The sequence below is a fragment of the Salmo salar genome, chromosome ssa03 (assembly GCF_905237065.1).
Source record: "Salmo salar chromosome ssa03, Ssal_v3.1, whole genome shotgun sequence".
Classification (NCBI taxonomy): Eukaryota; Metazoa; Chordata; class Actinopteri; order Salmoniformes; family Salmonidae; genus Salmo; species Salmo salar.
Genome location: NC_059444.1, coordinates 10,184,816 through 10,206,133, shown reverse-complemented (window position 1 = coordinate 10,206,133; position 21,318 = coordinate 10,184,816). Strand labels below are relative to the sequence as shown.

The 21,318-nt window shown below is 40.6% G+C and overlaps 1 protein-coding gene across 1 annotated transcript in view; it reads left to right on the top strand.

Moving 5' to 3' along the window:
- Positions 1–704: 704 nt before the first annotated feature.
- Positions 705–21,318, top strand: part of LOC106598235 (collagen alpha-4(IV) chain) — a 75,628-nt gene continuing 55,014 nt past the window's right edge. Inside the window, exons 1-9 of the mRNA XM_014189290.2 lie at positions 705–1,110; positions 1,728–1,858; positions 7,553–7,595; positions 11,420–11,491; positions 12,035–12,169; positions 12,803–12,847; positions 18,488–18,604; positions 19,756–19,821; positions 19,911–19,937. Of these exons, the coding sequence (XP_014044765.2) occupies positions 1,812–1,858; positions 7,553–7,595; positions 11,420–11,491; positions 12,035–12,169; positions 12,803–12,847; positions 18,488–18,604; positions 19,756–19,821; positions 19,911–19,937 (552 nt within the window). The 5' untranslated portion in view covers positions 705–1,110; positions 1,728–1,811. The remainder of the gene's footprint in view (positions 1,111–1,727; positions 1,859–7,552; positions 7,596–11,419; positions 11,492–12,034; positions 12,170–12,802; positions 12,848–18,487; positions 18,605–19,755; positions 19,822–19,910; positions 19,938–21,318) is intronic.

Genomic DNA, 21,318 nt, shown 5'->3' with positions numbered 1-21,318 from the left:
ACGGCTATTATTGGGCAGGGATTACTATTTGTAGATCTGTGATTCTACACCTCACTTTGCTCAAGCTGATCCTCTTCAACGGACTCAGAAGTTGTAGAAAACAATTTGGTCAATTAAGGGCAGTTAAAGGGTAGGCTCTATGAAACCAACCATGGAAGGATATTGTAGCAAATTCGGGGGGTATCCTCGACCGGGCCTCAAATCCGGATTCAGCCCTGTCAAGTCAACACCTTAACTGTACAAAAAAGTTTTGGACCACACACACAGCAGTAGACAGCCAGTGCTATCTAGCCAGCTAGTGCAAGACAACTTTGTTCAGTTGTTGTTGAGTTTGTCCTATTGCCATGCTAACTTCATGATATATTCTGCATCTTAGTTAACATGAGTATTTTCATTTTCCAGTCACACACACAGTTTAATCCTTTATTTGTGCTGCCAACCTAGACTGGAAACATATCTCCTAATCCCTGTGAATATTCAATGAGGGGGCCTGTACTTCCAGGTATGAGCAAAATGCAAAATGAAAATTGAAAAATGTAATAGATGTTGTTATTTGTTTTCCCATATTCCATGCCCAATTGTGAGATGATGAATGAGAAAATTAGTCGATTTCCGATTTCCAAATTCAGAAACGAAAAACGAGCCGTTTTCCGTTTTTCAACGTCGTCCCAATGGAAGGACAATACAAGGACACTATCGGTCACCTAGCGTCATCTGTCATCGTCTTCAAAGGCGCAAAACGACCCTTGTGCTCACTTTTGATCTGATTTAACGACAATGAACCTCTCAAACTGCAGCAAAACTTTGAAATGGTTGCTAAAAGATGTAGAAGCTTCACTGTAGTTAGTGAAGTGAGTTATCAAGTCAGGGTTTCGTTTTTGGACAGCCCAGGTTGTGAAGTGGGGGACGGTCTAGCCTAGATATTCTCCTCTAGATGGCCAGTCATCTTTCAAGACCTCTCTTTGCCTCGCTTGCATCGGCAGCAGGTGTTATCATACAATGATAACGAGTCGCGACAGCCAAGGCATATCGCTCTACAATATTCACTCATATACTATTGTGGATACGGAGGAAACGTTGAGTTGAGGACGGAGTCAACACACGAATTAGGTGAGTTCTTAAAAACGTAACATTTTTGATCAATCTTAAGAAATGTAGCCTATGAATATTAGGTTATATTGCCTACTAAAAGATTTTAAGAACATTGGTGTATTTGTGGACCTTTCAATGAAAAACGGATGGTGTGCATGAAGTTTCAAGCCAGTAAGCTAATGAGAACTGTAAAGTTCCTATTTAAGAATGAGAAAAGAGTGTATTTTGAGAAGTTGTGAAATGACCGCTTCAATTTAACATTTGACAACCTGTAAACATAAGGCTATAGACCTTTCCATAGCTGAAGACTCATTTTCATTGTGCAACTGATAGCGTCATGCTGAGTGTTTTCAATCAGATTTTCAAGTGTTGTCTATTGTCTAAGTTAATCTATTTCCAGTCTTGCTTTTGTCTTTACTTATTTTTTTCAGTTTGTTGGTTCTAGTCATATAATGCTGTCTGCAGTCTGCCTCCAAAATGACATTGTAGACTATGCGATCCATTATGTCAATGCAGATTCACAGCTCAATAAAGTTGATAGACCCACTACCACCTTGTAACAACCCAGGCTCAAACCTGTAGGTCTACTATTACATGTTTTAAATGTGTGAACTCTACATGTATGTGCTTTGCAGGTGTAGCTTGACCAGTTTGAAGTGACCCTGACCTATCACAAGGTGCAGCACTTAAGTGGGTGGAGTCGTCTGAAGGAGTGACCAATGAGTCCCTTCGCTTGCTGGGTGACCTTCTGTTCTCTGCCTATCTGGTGAGTCCTCCTGCCTCAGCGCATAATTGATATATTATATTAGTTGATGGGTTTTCTACAGAGAAGAAAACAGTGTGAAAAGGGGTGAATCATACCAGAGGTGGTTTGGTGAACTACTCTTGCCTTGCGAGAACCTGAAGACTCGTGTTAGCTTAGCTCCCAGGGCTAATGGCTTGGCTTGGTGATGTTTATTAGAGGTAGATAGCTAGTTGTAGCTAGCTTAACCTTGCACAGTGATACAAACTGTTGTCCCTGACCCATAATAGTTAAGGGCTCATGGGAGCATCCCTGCTACAGTTTGTACTGTATGTGCAGCAGACGCATAGCACCCACTTACTACCAGAAAGCATTTTTTTTTTGCAGTGGAGAAGTTGGGAGTAATGTGGTCTTCTATCTTAACACTTGGTGGCAGCAGTAGCATCCACGTGTTAAAATAGAGGACCTGGCAGCCTAGATTGACGTTCTGGAACAGCAATAGTTGGAGATGAAAAGTATGACATCATATGCCAATTTTAACGTGGGAAGGATTTGATACCTATGGATACAATAATATGAAGGGACGTGCACAGGGAAAGATGCTCAACACACACACCTTGACAGATTCAGGCATACGTTCAGTGAACCTCAATTACCTCGACTAACCGGTGAACCCGCACATTGACTCTGTACCGGTACCTCCCTGTACCGGTATAGCCTCGCTATTGTTATTTTACTGCTGCTCTTTAATTATTTGTTACTTTTATCTGTTTATAAAAAAATATAAAATTGTATTTTTCTTAAAATTGCATTGTTGGTTAAGGGCTTGTAAGTAAGCATTTCCCTCTAAGGTCTACACCTGTTGTATTTGGCGCATGTGACAAGTACAATTTGATTTGATTTGAACCCAAAAGATAGACTGTGCCTTCCCTTTTTTAAATATATATATATATATGTTATTTGACTTTTTTTGCTATTATTTTTGCTCTAAATAGACAAAAACAATAGACAACTGAACATATACATACAGCGCTGTGAAAAAGTATTTGCCCCTTCCTGATTTCTTATTGTTTTTGCACATTTGTCACACTTAAATGTTTCAGATCATTAAACAAATTTTAATATTACACAAAGATAACCCAAGTAAACACAAAATGCAGTTTTTAAGTGATAATTGTATTTATTAACTTCTTAAAGTATAGGGGGCAGTATTTTCATGGCCGGATGAAAAACGTACCCAAATTAAATTGGTTACTACTCTGGCCCAGAAACTAGAATATGCATATTATTAGTAGATTTGGATAGAAAACACTCTGAAGTTTCTAAAACTGTTTGAATGGTGTCTGTGAGTATAACAGAACTCATATGGCAGGCAAAACCTGAGAAAAATCCAACCAGGAAGTGGAAAGTCTGAGAATTGTAGTTCTTCTTTTGAATCTCTATCGAAACTACAGTGTCTGTGGGGTCACGTTGCACTTCCTAAGGCTTCCATTGGCTGTCAACAGCCTTCAGAAAGTTCTTTCAGCATTCTCCTGTCACTGGGCAGAGAATAGTAGCTCAGTCACTGAGTGGACTGCCTGGGGACAAAGGGATTGGATATGCGCGATCCCGCGAGCGCGCCGTTCCTTCTTTTTCTTCTTGAATGAATATGCTATTGTCCGGTTGGAATATTATCGCATTTTTACGTTAACCTGTTGGGGCTACAGGTTAGCAATGAACCCCGAGTCGGGATTGCTAACAAGGCTGGAAATTCAAAACATCAAAAATCTAATAATTTCAATTTCTCAAACAATCAACTATTTTACACAATTTAAAAGATAAACATCTCCTTAATCTAACCACATTGTTCGATTTTCAAAGAGGCTTTACGGCAAAAGCATAAAGTTAGATTATGTTAGGACAGTACATAGCCACAAAAGTACAAACATCCATTTTCAATTCAAGGTCAGGCGTCACCAAAAGCAGAAACCAGCTAGAATTATGCACTAACCTTTGTCAATCTCCATCAGATGACACTCCTAGGACATTATGTTATACAATACATGCATTTTTTGTTCCATCAAGTTCATATTTATATCCAAAAACAGCATTTTACAGTAGCGTGAAATTCTGATTTTTTTCTTCTCTGAAATGCTTCCGGTGAACATAACAAAATTACTATTCGAAAACATTGGTAAATTATAATATTGTCATTCAAAGAATAATATATTATCATCTCGTAATTGCTACCGAATGGCCAGATCTCAAAATAACTTTACTGGGAAATCACATTTTGCAATAAACGGGGTGCTATGCTCATCTAATATCGATAATAACATTGTAAATATCCCCTTACCTTTGATTATCTCCATCAGAAGGCACTGCCAGGAATCGCAGGTCCAGAACAAATGTGGTTTCTTTTGACAAAGTTCATAATTTATGTCCAAATAACACCAAGTAGTTAGCGTTCATTATGCTCCCACAAAACGTGGTGGGGGGGGTGTAAAATCACGCCGAAAAGCTAAAAAAACCTAGTAAATAATCTATTTACGTTCGTTCAAACATGTCAAACGTTGTTTAGCATTAATCTTTTGGTCCATTTTTAACGTTAAACATCAGTAATATTTTCACACAACCTATCCTATGTCTAGATAAACAATTATGACAAACTCACGCTTCTCAGATTTATGCGCAGGCGCAAAAAAATGAAGTGACGACATGTCAACTTCCTTGCATTCTAATTTGCTCTCTGTTTATCATAGACGCTTCAAACAACTTTATAAAGATCGTTGACATCTAGTGGAAGCCGTAGGAGTTGCGAAATGAATCCTTTCTCACTCCATAAAGATTGATTTTAAACAGCGTTTGACATGCTTCTAAGAACGGTAATGGAACATTTTGACTTTTTGTCTCTGGTACCGCGCTCGCGCGTTATGCCTTTGGATAGTGTTCTGTACGCACAAACAAAATGGAGGTATTTGGACATAAATATGGATTATTTCGAACAAAAACAACATTTCTTGTGGAAGTAGCAGTCCTGGGAGTGCATTCTGACGAAGATCAGCAAAGGTCAGAGCATATTTATAATACTAATTCTGAGTTTAGGTGACACCGAACTTGGCTGGTGTCTGTATAGCTTGCTGTGATGGCGAGCTATGTACTCAGAATATTGAAAAATGTGCTTTCTCCGTAAAGCTATTTTAAAATCTGACACAGCGGTTGCATCCAGGAGTAGTCTATCTATAATTCTTTAAATAATTGTTATATATTTTGTCAGCGTTTATGATGAGTATTTTTGTAAATTGATGTGCACATTCACCGGAAGTTTTGGTGGGAATACATTTTCTGAACATCACGCGCCAATGTAAAATGCTGTTTTTGGATATAAATATGAACTTTATCGAACAAAACATACATGTATTGTGTAACATAATGTCCTAGGAGTGTCATCTGATGAAGATCGTCAAAGGTTAGTCCTTCATTTAGCTGTGTTTTGGGTTTTTGTGACACAGTCCTTGCTTGGAAAATGGCTGTGTGGTTATTTTTGTCTTTGTACTCTCCTAACATAATCTAATGTTTTGCTTTCGCTGTAAAGCCTTTTTGAAATCGGACAATGTGGTTACATTAAGGAGAAGTGTATCTTTAAAATGGTGTAAAATAGTCGTATGTTTGAGAAATTGAAATGATGATATTTTTGCTGTTTTGTATTTCGCCCCATGCTATTTCACTGGCTGTTGAATAGTGTGGGACGGTCAAGTCCCACCTTGCCCAGAGAGATTTAGGGATAAAAGCTATCCGAACCTTCATGGCCCTATGTGACAAAGTAATTGCCCCCCCCTTGTTAAATCATGAATTTACTGTGGTTAAGCACATTTTTTTGGAAAGCTGAGTTCAATTTCACTAGCCAGACCTGTTGAATCAAGAAATCACTTAAATAAAACCTGTCTGACAAAGTGAAGTAGGCCAAAAGATCTCAAAAAGCAAGACATCATGCCACGATCCAAAGAAATTTAGGAACAGATGAGAAACAAAGTAATTGACATCTATCAATCTGGAAAGGGTTACAAAGCCATTTCTAAAGCTTTGGGACTCCAGCGAACCATGGTGAGAGCCATCATTCACAAATGGAGAAAATTTGGAACAGTGGTGAACCTTCCCAGGAGTGGCCGGCCTACCAAATTACCCTAAGAGCGCAGCGACGACTCATCCAAGAGGTCACAAAAGAACCCACAACAACACCTAAAGAACTACAGGCCTCACTTGCCTCAGTTAAGGTCAGTGTTCATGACTCAACCATAAGAAAGAGACTCGGCAAAAATGGCATCCATGGCAGAGTTCCAAGGCGAAAACCACTGCTGACCAAAAAGAACATAAAGACTCGTCTCACTTTTGGCAAAAAAACATCTTGATGATCCCCAAGACTTTTGTCAAAATATTCTGTGGACTGACGAGACAAAAGTTGAACTTTTTGGAAGGTGTGCGTCCCGTTACATCTGGCGTAAAAGTAACACAGCATTTCAGAAAAAGAACATCATACCAACAGTCAAATATGGTGCTGGTAGTGTGATGGTCTGGGGCTGCTTTGCTGCTTCAGGACCTGGATAACTTGCTGCGATTGATGGAACCATGAATTCTGCTCTCTACCAAAAAATCCTGAAGGAGAATGTCCGGCCATCTGTTCGTGACCTCAAGCTGAAGTGCACTTGGGTTCTGCAGCAGGACAATGATCCAAAACACACCAGCAAGTCCACCTCTGAATGGCTTAAAAAAACAAAATGAAGGTTTTGGAGTGGCCTAGTCAAAGTCCGGACTTGAATCCTATTGAGATGCTGTGGCATGACCTTAAAAAGGCGGTTCATGCTCGCAAACCTTCCAATGTGGCTGAATTAAAACAATTCTGCAAAGAAGAGTGGGCCAAAATTCCTCCACAGCGATGTGAAAGACTCATTGCCAGTTATCGCAAACGCTTGATTGCAGTTGTTGCTGCTGAGGGTGGCACAACCAGTTATTAGGTTTAAGGGGCAATTACTTTTTCACATGGGGCCATGAAGGTTCGGATAGCTTTTTTCCCTTAATAAATAAAATCAGCACTTAACCCAAGTAAACACAAAATGCAGTTTATCTTTGTGTAATATTACAATTTGTTTTAATGATCTGAAACATTTAAGTGTGACATGTGCAAAGAAATCAGGAAGGGGGAAAATACTTTTTCACAGCGCAGCGTATGATATCACACTTGCTCAGACCCACATGTTCAGACCAAGACAGTGCCTTCCCACTTGACAACACTATACAGATGTAGGATGTTAATTAATGGACTTTTTTTTGTAGGGGTTGATGCATTTCCTGCAACAACATTGTGATTAAATGAAGGTCCTATATCTGTGCATTAGGGCTCAAACAGCAATGAATGAGAATTCCTGTCTGAAGTAGTTATGGGGCATGTTATAGGCTAGACTAGACACACCAGTGTAAATTGATGAAATGCCTTGTGACAAACAGTTGCCGTGCACGTTTACTTTTAGATTCTCAACTCAATCTCAACCCACACAAAACAAATGTGTGTAGAGGCACATGCAACATGTGTACACACACACACACACGCACACAAAGAACTTAAACACACACACCGAGTGGTCCACTTCTCTGAGGATGCAGGTCACCTGGATGCAGGTCACGCCTCCCAGCGATGTGACTTTGATGAATGGAGGTTTACTGTAACACTTTGTGAAATTACAGGTGGATCGTCCTGCTGCACATCTCTGAACAGAGGGTCAATGCTGTAAGTATAAGTCATATTTAACACCCTCTGTACAGCCGTTTCAAATTGTAGAAGAAGTTTCCCACAGAAACAGATCTAGCATCAGCTTTACTCTCTCTATCTAAACTAAGCTGACCTTATAAGGTTTTGGCTTCACTGTTGGAATGTAGTTGTTTAGACCTAAGATAAACTTAAGTCCATCAACTGTGGAATTTCTGCCTTGACCTCAAGTCCACCTGTTTCAGTCAGAGTGATGATGCGGTGTGTCAGTAGGTTGGTCTGTCCTCGTCCGTGTTCAGTATTGCACACTGTGAAACCCCCCCCACATGGTGCCGTACAAGGGTTGTAGTGGAGGGTAAACTATGTTCATTTAGCTAGGACTGTCTAGGAGTGTTCTGAGTGGGGAGGGGAAAACGGAAAACTAGCTTTTATTTGCAGAGAGGTTCGGAACTCACTTTCTCATTGGTCAATTAACTAATTTACTGCCTGGTCACCAGGCAGGCCAAAACTATTCCACCAAAACAGGCAGAAATTTCAGGCAGTCTTATCAAACAGCTCTTACACGAAAAGGGCATTATCATCATTTTCACAATTGTACAGTATAACCTTATAGTATGGAAATATAAAACATAGGAAAAATCTAATTTCTGTCTGCATTGGGCCTTTAACAATTTCCGTGAGGAAGAAGATTGATTTGGTCACAGCATGATAAACACGCCACATGCAATGCCATCGTGAGGTACAGTATCGAAACTCCCGTTGTTTAGAACGTTGCGGTACGCTAGTTCACAGCTCAGCTGTTTTTGCGACAGAAAAATATTGCCCCAACTGTACTTAAGACAAGTTAGTGTTGTTTTGCGTTAGCGTTTATGTCACCGCCCACTGGACACAGATGTCAATGCAACATGTATTCCATGTTAGTTCAACATAATTTCATTGAAATGACTTGGAAACAATTGTTGATTCAACCAGTGTGTTCCCAGTGGGCTGCTGCTCGTGATCTTCACTGGCATCCAACATTTACCTACCTATTTTTGTACCCCTAGCTAACATCCTGGTACTGACAGATTTGGGGAATATTGATCTAGGGCAATAGGATATGAATGGAATTCTCCTACACCCTCAACATTTGTATGATTGTAAACCATGTAAACAAAACCCAAATCCCCGTCCTCTACAGACTTGGTCCACATCCACGGTATTAAAATCATTGATTAATTAAACTGTTAAATGTGAGTCTGGTTTAAGAGTTCACGCAGGGATTGAAGCTCCGTTTTATTGCCAAATGTGTAGTGGGAGCCCTTCCTGCCTAATTAATATCCAAATATTTAGGAACCCTAAACAAACATTGCTCGGTGTTTGTGCAACTGACTTTCAACACAAGCTATGGAGATGAGACAGAAAGCGGTTAGTTCATTAAAAAAAAAACACACAGGCTGTGTAATCCCTTTCTCACACAGAAACATTCAAACGCACTGACACACAAGCACATAAGAGTATATACTTTTTACTTTCTTGGGGGTCTATGAAGGATGGCCTAGTTTGATGAACACGACCGTGTGTAGCCCACACAACTTGTGTTTGACACTATGGTTGAAAGTAGTCAAAGCAAATCGATGAACTTCAATTGCATCTTTAGGGTCTTCTGTCATAACATGCAAAGTTTCACAGTTCACACTAGGGATTGGGCACCGATTTATGGAAAGTTCATATCGATATCAGTAGCATTTTTCCATTTGATATCAAAATCATATCGAAATATACAGTCAGGGGGGAAAAGTATTTGATCCCCTGCTGATTTTTTTATGTTTGCCCACTGACAAAGAAATGATCAGTCTATAATTTTAATGGTAGGTTTATTTGAACAGTGAGAGACAGAATAACAACAAAAAAATCCAGAACAACGCATGTCAAAAATGTTCTAAATTGATTTGCATTTTAATGAGGGAAATAAGCACTCTTAAAGGGAGTGCTCCTAATCGCAGCTTGTTACCTGTATAAAATACACCTGTCCATAGAAGCAATCAATCAGATTCCAAACTCTCCACCATGGCCAAGACCAAAGAGCTCTCCAAGGATGTCAGGGACAAGATTGTAGACCTACACAAGGCTGGAATGGGCTACAAGACCATCGCCAAGCAGCTTGGTGAGAAGGTGACAACAGTTGGTGTGATTATTTGCAAATGGAAGAAACACAAAAGAACTGTCAATCTCCCTCGGCCTGGGGCTCCATGCAAGATCTCACCTCGTGGAGTTGCAATGATCATGAGAACGGTGAGGAATCAGCCCAGAACAACACGGGAGGATCTTGTCTATGATCTCAAGGCAGCTGGGACCATAGTCACCAAGAAAACAATTGGTAACACACTACGCCGTGAAGGACTGAAATCCTGCAGCGCCCGCAAGGTCCCCCTGCTCAAGAAAGCACATATACATGCCCGTCTGAAGTTTGCCAATGAACATCTGAATGATTCAGAGGACAACTGGGTGAAAGTGTTGTGGTCAGATGAGACCAAAATGGAGCTCTTTGGCATCAACTCAACTCACCATGTTTGGAGGAGGAGGAATGCTGCCTATGACCCCAAGAACACCATCTCCACCATCAAACATGGAGGTGGAAACATTATGCTTTGGTGGTGTTTTTCTGCTAAGGGGACAGGACAACTTCACCGCATCAAAGAGACGATGGACGGGGCCATGTACCATCAAATCTTGGGTGAGAACCTCCTATCCTCAGCCAGGGCATTGAAAATGGGTCGTGGATGGGTATTCCAGCATGACAATGACCCAAAACACATGGCCAAGTCAACAAAGGAGTGGCTCAAGAAGAAGCACATTAAGGTCCTGGAGTGGCCTAGCCAGTCTCCAGACCTTAATCCCATAGAAAATCTGTGGAGGGAGCTGAAGGTTCGAGTTGCCAAACGTCAGCCTCGAAACCTTAATGACTTGGAGAAGATCTGCAAAGAGGAGTGGGACAAAATCCCTCCTGAGATGTGTGCAAACCTGGTGGCCAACTACAAGAAACGTCTGACCTCTGTGATTGCCAACAAGGGTTTTGCCACCAAGTACTAAGTCATGCTTTGCAGAGGGGTCAAATACTTATTTCCCTCATTAAAATGCAAATCAATTCATAACATTTTTGACAATTGTTTTTCAGGATTTTTGTTGTTGTTATTCTGTCTCTCACTGTTCAAATAAACCTACCATTAAAATTATAGACTGATCATTTCTTTGTCAGTGGGCAAACGTACAAAATCAGCAGGTGATCAAATACTTTTTTCCCTCACTGTATATCGTAAACACCTTTTACCTCAGATTACCCCACTTGCAATGTTTGAAAATGACAACATTGCAATTGTGTAAATGTTCACTTTTCTGTTAGCTTCCATGTCTCTGTGAAGTCCAGACAACTGGTTGCCCAATAGGCCAGATGGGAATGTTCTGGGAGCATAAAACCTACCCAACAAGTTTGAATACAATGGGAAGCCCATTTACCATTGATGCCCCATCAGCAGGCAATGAAGTATGCTGAGTTGAGAGTCTATTGAGAAGGTCTGGGAGAGGGTTTTGTGCATGCAGGAACAGTCATCCATGCTTTTTACATAATAGTGTAGGTTGAAAGGAAGGTGAAACCGTATTATGCCTTGCTCATATCAATATCATATAGAATTATCCATGTTGGTGCCCATCACTAGTCTGTCCCTCTAACTGATCTCTTCAATGCCTCATTGGTCAATCTTCATGGCTGTCACAGTGTGGCAGCGTCTCATTGGTCAATCTTCATGGCTGTCACAGTGTGGCAGCGTCTCATTGGTCTGTGTGTGTGTGTGATATGTGTTTTTCAGGGAGAGACGCTGGGCTCGTGTGATGGCAGAGACTGCTCAGTGTGCAGCTGTCTCCCCGCCAAGGGAGCCCGGGTACGACTTTTCAATTCTCCCCTCGCTCCACTGGACCCCCACAGTCCACCACTGTGCAGCCATGATCCCAAAGCCCAAGGAACCTCACAGACTGACCTGAGTCTGACATTCTAGTGTTTTATACAGAGACCACTTTGAGCTAGTGCTCAGACATTTACAGTAGCCTATTATGTATGATACGGTGGTACAAATGAATGTTTTGGTTTGATGTGAAACTTGATAAGAAAGTGATGTCTGCCCACTGTTTGTAAATAAAAGAGGTGTAAAGGAATGACTAGAAGCTGCAGATGAATTGATAGATTTACCTGGTGGAAAGAGAAAAGGGTAATATTGTGCTCAGTGCAGTAGCAGGGATTCAACACATGTTTTCAGCTCATACATATCCTTGTTTTCCAGAGCTGAATACTTGTGTTAGCTCTCATAGCTAAAGCCTAGGCTTTAGCTCAACGGGCTAATGGGATATTGAGGACTACTACACCCAGATCGGAAGTGTGTGCTGTGTAAATGACATTGTTACTACTTGAGCTCTCTTTTCCTCTCCAGGGGGCCCCAGGGAAGCTGGGGAAGCAGGGGCCACAGGGCCCAGATGGCATCAGGGGCTCCGCAGGGCCTCACGGAGAGAAGGGGAGGAGGGGCGTCGAGGGACCACCTGGGCTGGACGGAAAAAAAGGGGAACGGGTGAGTGTCTGGGTTTGACTTTGTGGGTTTGACTTTGTGGGTTTGACTTTGTGGGTGTGACTTTGTGGGTGTGACTTTGTGGGTGTGACTTTGTGGGTTTGACTTTGTGGGTGTGACTTTGTGGGTGTGACTTTGTGGGTGTGACTTTGTGTGTGTGTTGGTCTGTCTTTCTCTATGTTTGTGTAGTTGTCTTTCTATGTTGTCTCTGCCTGTCTTACCTTGGGTTGATGTGACTTCACTTGATGAGTGCGGCTGTATGAGAGACAGATGTGCAGAGTGAGAGTCTGTCTGTATGAGAGACAGATGTGCAGAGTGAGAGTCTGTCTGTATGAGAGACAGATGTGCAGAGTGAGAGTCTGTCTGTATGAGAGACAGATATGCAGAGTGAGAGTCTGTCTGTATGAGAGACAGATGTGCAGAGTGAGAGTCTGTCTGTATGAGAGACAGATGTGCAGAGTGAGAGTCTGTCTGTATGAGAGACAGATATGCAGAGTGAGAGTCTGTCTGTATGAGAGACAGATGTGCAGAGTGAGAGTCTGTCTGTATGAGAGACAGATGTGCAGAGTGAGAGTCTGTGTTCTCTACCTGTCATTAACAGTGGACAGTCTGATGCCACCTTGTTTTGTATTGCAGGGTCAGACTGGTCACCCAGGATTTCCTGGTATCGATGGTGTCAATGTAAGTAAATCACCAACGACATCATCATCATTTGTCATCTGAGTATGTAAATATTATCACATAAATATGGGAGATTAGAGAAAAGAACACAGATCAGATTATGCACCTGGGATCTCAAATTAAGATTCAACCCTGAAGAGAGCATGCCTTGAAGGTTTACTACAACAACATAGATACACACAGTGGATATTTGTACATTTGAGGCAACACACTCCCACACATTCACACACACAGGCCCAGTCCTGGCTGTTCTGTTGGCCTAACGAGACAAACAATTGCAGTCCTCCTCCCACGCAAAACTACAATAGTGTATCCTGCAGTGCCGGTCTGCAATGGAATTTTATCAACGCCCATCCATGTGGAAGGAGTACCGTTTGTAAAACAGCCAGTTGTATTGGCTTTATTAGTCCTGATTCCTGTGACTAATCATTTTGACTACCGTAATTTCCGGACTATAAGCCGCAACTTTTTTCCCAGGCTTTGAACATCGCGGCTTAAACAATGACGCGGCTAATATATGGATTTTTCCCGCTTTCAATTTTTTTTTCTCCAAAAAACACATTCTGTGACGTGCTCAGTTTTCTTGCGCAGATGGTCAGGGGACTGGAACATAATTACAAATTATTTGTAGACTACAAACTGACCACAAGAAGCCCAAACAGATATAATATTTGATTTAAAACATAATCATTTCAAACTTAAATTTGTATACAATCACATATCTGTGGGAATACCTTGGAACAGATTTCCAAAATTAAAATCACTTGGAGCTGATTTGCTGGTCTTTTATGTCCAATAATAATAATAATTATTATTATTATATACAGTACCAGTCAAAAGTTTGGACACCTACTCATTCCAGGATTTTTCTTTATTTGTGCTATGTGAAATAACACATACAGTTGAAGTCGGAAGTTTACATACACCTTAGCCAAATACATTTAAACTCAGTTTTTCACAATTCCTGACATTTAATCCTAGTAAAGATTCCCAGTCTTAGGTCAGTTGGGATCACCACTTTATTTTAAGAATGTGAAATGTCAGAATAATAGTAGAGAATTATTTATTTCAGCTTTTATTTCTTTCATCACATTCCCAGTGGGTCAAAAGTTTACATGCACTCAATTAGTATTTAGTAGCATTGCCTTCAAATTGTTTAATTTAGGTCAAACGTTTCGGGTAGCCTTCCACAAGCTTCCCACAATACGTTGGGTGAATTTTGGCCCATTCCTCCTGACAGAGCTGGTGTTACTGAGTCATGTTTGTAGGCCTCATTGCTCGCACACGCTTTTTCAGTTCTGCCCACAAATATTCTATAGGATGAGGTCAGAGCTTTGTGATGGCCACTTCAATACCTTGACTTTGTTGTCCTTAAGCCATTTTGCCACAACTTTGGAAGTGTGCTTGGGGTCATTGTCCATTTGGAAGACCCATTTGTGAACAAGCTTTAACTTCCTGACTGATGTCTTGAGATGTTGCTTCAATATATCTACATAATTTTCCTTCCTCTGATGCCATCTATTTTGTGAAGTGCACCAGTCCCTCCTGCAGAAAAGCACCACCACAACATGATGCTGCCACCCCTGTGCTTCACAGTTGGGATGGTGTTCTTCAGCTTGCTAGCCTCACCCTTTTTCCTCCAAACATAACGATGGTCATTATGGCCAAACAGTTCTATTTTTGTTTCATCAGACCAGAGGACATTTCTCCATAAAGTACGATCTTTATCCCCATGTGCAATTGCAAACCATAGTCTGGCTTTTTTATGGCGGCTTTGGAGCAGTGGCTTCTTCCTTGCTGAGCGGCCTTTCAGGTTATGTCGACATAGGACTCGGTTTACTGTGGATATAGATACTTTTGTACCGGTTTCCTCCAGTATCTTCACAAGGTCCTTTGCTGTTGTTCTGGGATTGATTTGCACTTTTCACACCAAAGTACGTTCATCTCTAGGAGACAGAACGCGTCTCCTTCCTGAGCGGTATGACGGCTGCATGGTCCCATGGTATTTATACTTGCGTACTATTGTTTGTACAGATGAACGTGGTACCTTCAGGCATTTGGAAATTGCTCCCAAGGATGAACCAGACTTGTGGAGGTCTACAATTTATTTTCTGAGTTCTTGGCTGATTCCTTTTTGATTTTGTCATGATGTCAGGCAAAGAGGCACTGAGTTTGAAGGTAGGCCTTGAAATACATCCACAGGTACACCTCCAATTGACTCAAATGATGTCAATTAGCCCATCAGAAGCTTCTAAAGCCATGACATTTTCTGGAATTTTCCAAGATGTTTAAAGGCACAGTCAACTTAGTGTATGTAAACCTCTGACCCACTGGAATTGTGATACAGTGAATTATAAGTGAAATCATCTGTCTGTAAACAGTTGTTGGAAAAATTACTTGTGTCATGCACAAAGTAGATGTCCTAACCGACTTGCCAAAACTATAGTTTGTTAACAAGAAATTTGTGGAGTGGTTGAAAAACGAGTTTTAATGACTCCAACCTAAGTGTATGTAAACTTCCGACTTCAACTGTAATTAGTACTTTAAAGTATATTTAGTTAAGTACTTTGCACCACTTTGCACACACCCACACACACACCCACACACTCAGCCCAACTGTATATGGAATCATGTAGTAACTAAAAAAGTGTTAAACATATTTTATTTTTGAGATTCTTCAAAGTAGTCAACCTTTGCCTTGATGACAGCTTTGCACACTCTTGGCATTGTCTCAACCAGCTTCATGAGGAATGATTTTCCAACAGTCTTGAAGGACTTGCCACATAAACTGAGCACTTGTTGGATGCTTTTCCTTCACTCTGCAGTCCCAACTCATCCCAAACCATCTCAATTGAGTAGAGGTCGGGTGATTGTGGAGGCCAGGTCATCTGTTGCAGCACTCCATCACTCTCCTTCTTGGTCAAATAGCCCTTACACAGCCTGAAGGTGTGTTGGGTCATTGTCCTGTTAAAAAACAAATGATAGTCCCACTAAGCGCAAACCAGATGGGATGGAGTATCGCTGCAGAATGCTGTGGTAGCCATGCTGGTTAAGTGTGCCTTGAATTCTAAGTGAATCACTGACAGCGTCACCAGCAAAGCACCATCACACCTACTCCTCCATGCTTCACGGTGGGAACCACATTTGCGGAGATCATCCGTTCACCTACTCTGCATCACAAAGACATGGCGGTTGGAACCCAAAATCTCAAGACAAAAGGACATATCTACACAGGTCAAATGTCCATTGCTATCCTGTAGTAGTGGTTTCTTTGCAGCAATTCGACCATGAAGGCCTAATTCACGCAGTCTGCTCTGAACAGCTGATGTTGAGATGTCTGTTACTTGAACTCTGAAGAATTTATTTGGGCTGCTATTTCTGAGACTGGTAACTCTAATGAACCTATCCTCTGCAGTAGAGGTAACTCTGGGTCTTCCTTTCTTGTGGCAGTCCTCATGAGAGCCAGTTTTCATCATAGCGCTTGGTTTTTGCAACTGCACTTGAAGAAATGTTCAAAGTTCTTGACATTTTCCATATTGACTGACCTTCATGTCTTAAAGAAATGATGGACTGTCATTTCTCTTTGCTATTTGAGCTGTTCTTGCCTTAATATGGACTTGGTCTTTTACCAAATATGGCTATCTTCTGTATACCACCCCTACCTTGTCACAACACAACTGTCACGGTTGTCGTAGGGTTGAGACCAAGACGCAGCGGGAAAATGTACACTCATCATCTTTTATTTATGTGAAGAAGGAAAAACACCCAAAAAAACGTATACAAAACGAACTTGACAGTCTTTTCAGCCACACATAGCTAAACAAGAACAATCTCCCACAAAATACTAAAACAAACACATACCTATTTATAGGACCCTCAATCAGAGGCAACGAGAAAACACCTGCCTCCAATTGAGAGTCCAACCCCCAATTAACTAAGCATAGAAATACAAATGACTAGACTAAACATAGAAATACATTAACATAGAACAGTGCCCGAAACCTGGAATAATAAATCAAACACCTAACTACTAACACAACCAGCCCGAACCACATAAAACAAATACCCCCTGCCACGTCCTGACCAAACTACAATAACAAATAACCCCTTTTACTGGTCAGGACGTGACAACAACTGATTGGCTCAAATGCATTAAGAAGGAAAGACATTCCACAAATGAACTTTTAACAAGGAACACCTGTTAATTGAAATGCATTCCAGGTGACTACCTCATGAAGCTGGTTGAGAGAATGCCAAGAGTGTGCAAAGCTGTCATCAAGGCAAAGGGTGGCTACTTTGAAGAATCTCAAACATCAAATATATTTTGATTTGTTTAACACTTTTTTGGTTACTACATGATTCCATATGTGTTATTTCATAGTTTTGATGTCTTCGCTATTGTTCTACAATGTAAATAATTAAGAAAATCCCTTGAATGAGTAGGTGTGTACACCCAGTGCCAGTCAAAAGTTTGGACACATCTACTCATTCCAGGGTTTTTCTTTATTTTTACTATTTTCTACATTGTTTGGGGGGGTGTATGGAAAACTGGCGGCCCGTGCGCCAACCAAATTGGGCGCAAGGGCCGCCATTTGGGGAACCCTACTGTATTACTTGTAACCATTTATAAGCCCTTATTACATCTTATTATAAGACTTATTTGCAATTAGCATTTTAGCAATTTAGCAGATACTCTTATCCAGAGGGACTTACAGATGTGAGTGCATACATTCTTGTACTTTTCGTACTTATAATATGTTATATTGGTTCTAAGTATTAAAGTAACTGTCCAGTGAAAATCTAACTTTTTAAAAGTTCTGGCAACTCATAATGTTGACTTGTCCTATATCGTAAAATCATAAAACACTTTTAAAATAACACCTCAAACTTGTATCTCAAACAGACTTGCTATTTCCTCATAGAACATGCTGGCCAATCAGCAGTCTACTCTCATGATTTTTTTTAATGACCGGTATACGCCCACACCATTCTGTTGTTGGGGTACGCCCACACCATTCTGTTGTTGGGGTACGACCACACCATTCTGTTGTTGGGGTACGACCACACCATTCTGTTGTTGGGGTACGCCCACACCATTCTGTTGTTGGGGTACGACCACACCATTCTGTTGTTGGGGTACGCCCACACCATTCTGTTGCTGGGGTACGACCCACACCATTCTGTTGTTGGGGTACGCCCACACCATTCCAACACAGAAAAGCTGCTTTTTAATATACTTAATTGAAATGTTTTGGAAGGAAAGGTATTTCACTCATATTGTATTATAGGTTAATTATAGGTCATATTTCATAGAAATCTGTAAACACTGGAAAGTTACTTTACATTGTCCAGAAAGGCTGAGATTGATATTAGAGTTTACTGAACTCTTATGGCCTTTTAGTGGTTACATATTTATGAAATATATTACAACCAAAAGGCCAGCTAACCCTAGTAAAGAACATACAAAAACACATGTTCTTATTTATAAAGAGAAAATGAAACTGACTTCATGTAATGAAGTTATTAATAATCATTTCTAGTGCATACTGTTATACACAACATGGCAGCGTGGTGTTCATTGTGTTTGCAGGATGTATTGTGTGTACTCTTGAGTATCTTTCCATACCTGTGTGGTTTCAGGGTCACGTTGGTGCTGGGGGGAATCCTGGTCTGCCGGGGCTAGACGGCTGTAACGGGACCAGGGGACAGACGGGGATCCCCGGTGTTCATGGCACGAACGGATTCCCCGGACCCAGGGTGAGGGGACTCCTACTAGCAACCACACCTCCAGTCTGGAGATAGGGTAGACATCATATGTTCTTTACCTTCACCTACCTCCAGTCTGGAGATAGGGTAGACATCATATGGTCTTTACCTTCACCCACCTCCCTTTTGAAGCCCTTCGCCCCTCAATTGTTCCGAATAAGAGAAATACCATAGAATATAACTTCATGATGTATGTACAGCGTGTGAATGTCGTGTTTCCTTCATGTAGCTAGCTAGCATTCTGACAGGAGTCTCATACACTGTGGAAGACATTGACGGGTTTCATTTACACATCTTGTGTTTCAGGGGATGGAGTCGCACAAGCAGAATGCTTTATCAGCAAAATTGTTTTGACTTTCCTTCAGGGATATCTCCTAACCTATCGTTTTGACTTTCCTTCATCGATATCTCATAATCTATCGTTTAGACTTTCCTTCAGTGATATCTCATAACCTATCGTTTTGACTTTCCTTCAGGGATATCTCCTAACCTATCGTTTTGACTTTCCTTCAGGGATATCTCATAATCTATCGTTTTGACTTTCCTTCAGGGATATCTCATAATCTATCGTTTTGACTTTCCTTCAGGGATATCTCATAATCTATCGTTTTGACTTTCCTTCAGTGATATCTCATAATCTATCGTTTTAACTTTCCTTCAGGGATATCTCCTAACCTATCGTTTTGACTTTCCTTCATCGATATCTCATAATCTATCGTTTTGACTTTCCTTCAGGGATATCTCATAATCTATCGTTTAGACTTTCCTTCAGGGATATCTCATAACCTATCGTTTTGACTTTCCTTCAGGGATATCTCCTAATCTATCGTTTTGACTTTCCTTCAGGGATATCTCATAATCTATCGTTTTGACTTTCCTTCAGGGATATCTCATAATCTATCGTTTTGACTTTCCTTCAGGGATATCTCATAATCTATCGTTTTGACTTTCCTTCAGTGATATCTCATAATCTATCGTTTTAACTTTCCTTCAGGGATATCTCCTAACCTATCGTTTTGACTTTCCTTCATCGATATCTCATAATCTATCGTTTTGACTTTCCTTCAGGGATATCTCATAATCTAGCGTTTAGACTTTCCTTCAGGGATATCTCATAATCTAGCGTTTTGACTTTCCTTCAGGGATATCTCGGTCCCAAAGGAACAAAAGGGGAGCCTGTCTACGATGTATCTGTACCTGGCCTTCCTGTGAGTAATCTTTGCTGTGTGTCTGTGTGTGTCTGTGTACAGATATGTGCGTTATATTACACAAACTTTGACTTGTTGATATTTGACAGGGTGACCCTGGGCCTCCTGGAAGATCTGTAAGTGTTTCATCGTTTTCACTATCACTCCGCATTCTTAGAACACCTCACGTAAACACGTTACCACGGTGACGGGGGTCTACAGCTACGGCAGCTTTGAACTCCAGGACCCAGAGATGGGAGGAGGTGACAGGTACAGTGTAGTCAAGGTATTCACACCCCTTGACTTTTTCCACATTTTATTGTGTTGCAGCCTGAATTTAAAATTGGATTAAATTGAGATTTTTTTTGTGTTACTGATCTACAAAATTCCCCATAATGTCAAAGTGGAATTATGTTTTTAGAAATGTTTACAAATTAATAAAAAATGTAAAGCTGAAATGTCTTGGAGTCGATAAGTATTCAACCCTTCTGTTATGACAAGCCTAAATAAGTTCAGGAGTGAAAATGTGCTTAACAAGTCACGTAATAAGTTGCATGGACTCAACTTGTGAACAATAATAGTGTTTAACATGATTTGTAAGTGAATACCCCATCTCTGTACCCTACACATACAATTAAGGTCCCTAAATTGAGCAGTGAATTTCATCCACAAAGACCAGGGAGGTTTTCCTATGGTTCGCAAAGAATGCACCTATTGGTAGATGGGTAAAAAAAAAGCAGACATTGAATATCCCTTTGAGCACGGTGAAGTTATTAATTTTACACTTTGGATGGTGTATCAATACACCCAGTCACTACAAAGATACAGACACCCTTTCTAAATCCGTTGCCGGAGAGGAAGGAAATCATTACTCAGGGATTTCACCATGACACCAATGGTGATTTTAAAACAGTTACAGAGTTTAATAGCTGTGATAGGAGATAACTGATGATGGATCAACAACATTGTAGTTACTCCACAATATAACCTAAATGACAGTGTGAAAAGAAGGAAGCCTGTACAGAATAATAATATTCCAAAACATGCGTCCTGTTTGCAATAAGACATTCACCTTTCAGTAGGACAATAACCTAGAACACAAGGTCAAATACTGTATACAGTGGAGTTGCTTACCTAGACTACATTGAATGTTCCTGAGTGGCCAAGTTACAGTTTTGACTTAAATTGGCTTGAAAATATATGGCAAGACTTGAAATGGCTGTCTAGCAATGATCAACAACCAACTTGACAGAGCTTGACAATTTCTTAAAAGAATAATGTGCAAATATTGTACAATCCAGGTGTGGTCTTAGAGATTTACCCAGAAAGACTCACAGCTGTAATCCCTGCCAAAGGTGATTCTAACATGTATTGACTCAGGGGTTTAAATACTTATAAAATCAAGATATATTGGTGTTTATTTTCTATGAATGAAAAAAATATTGCCTTTTTTCTTCAAATTTGACATTACCGAGTATGTTGTGTAGATCGTTGACTAAAAATGACAATTAAATCAAT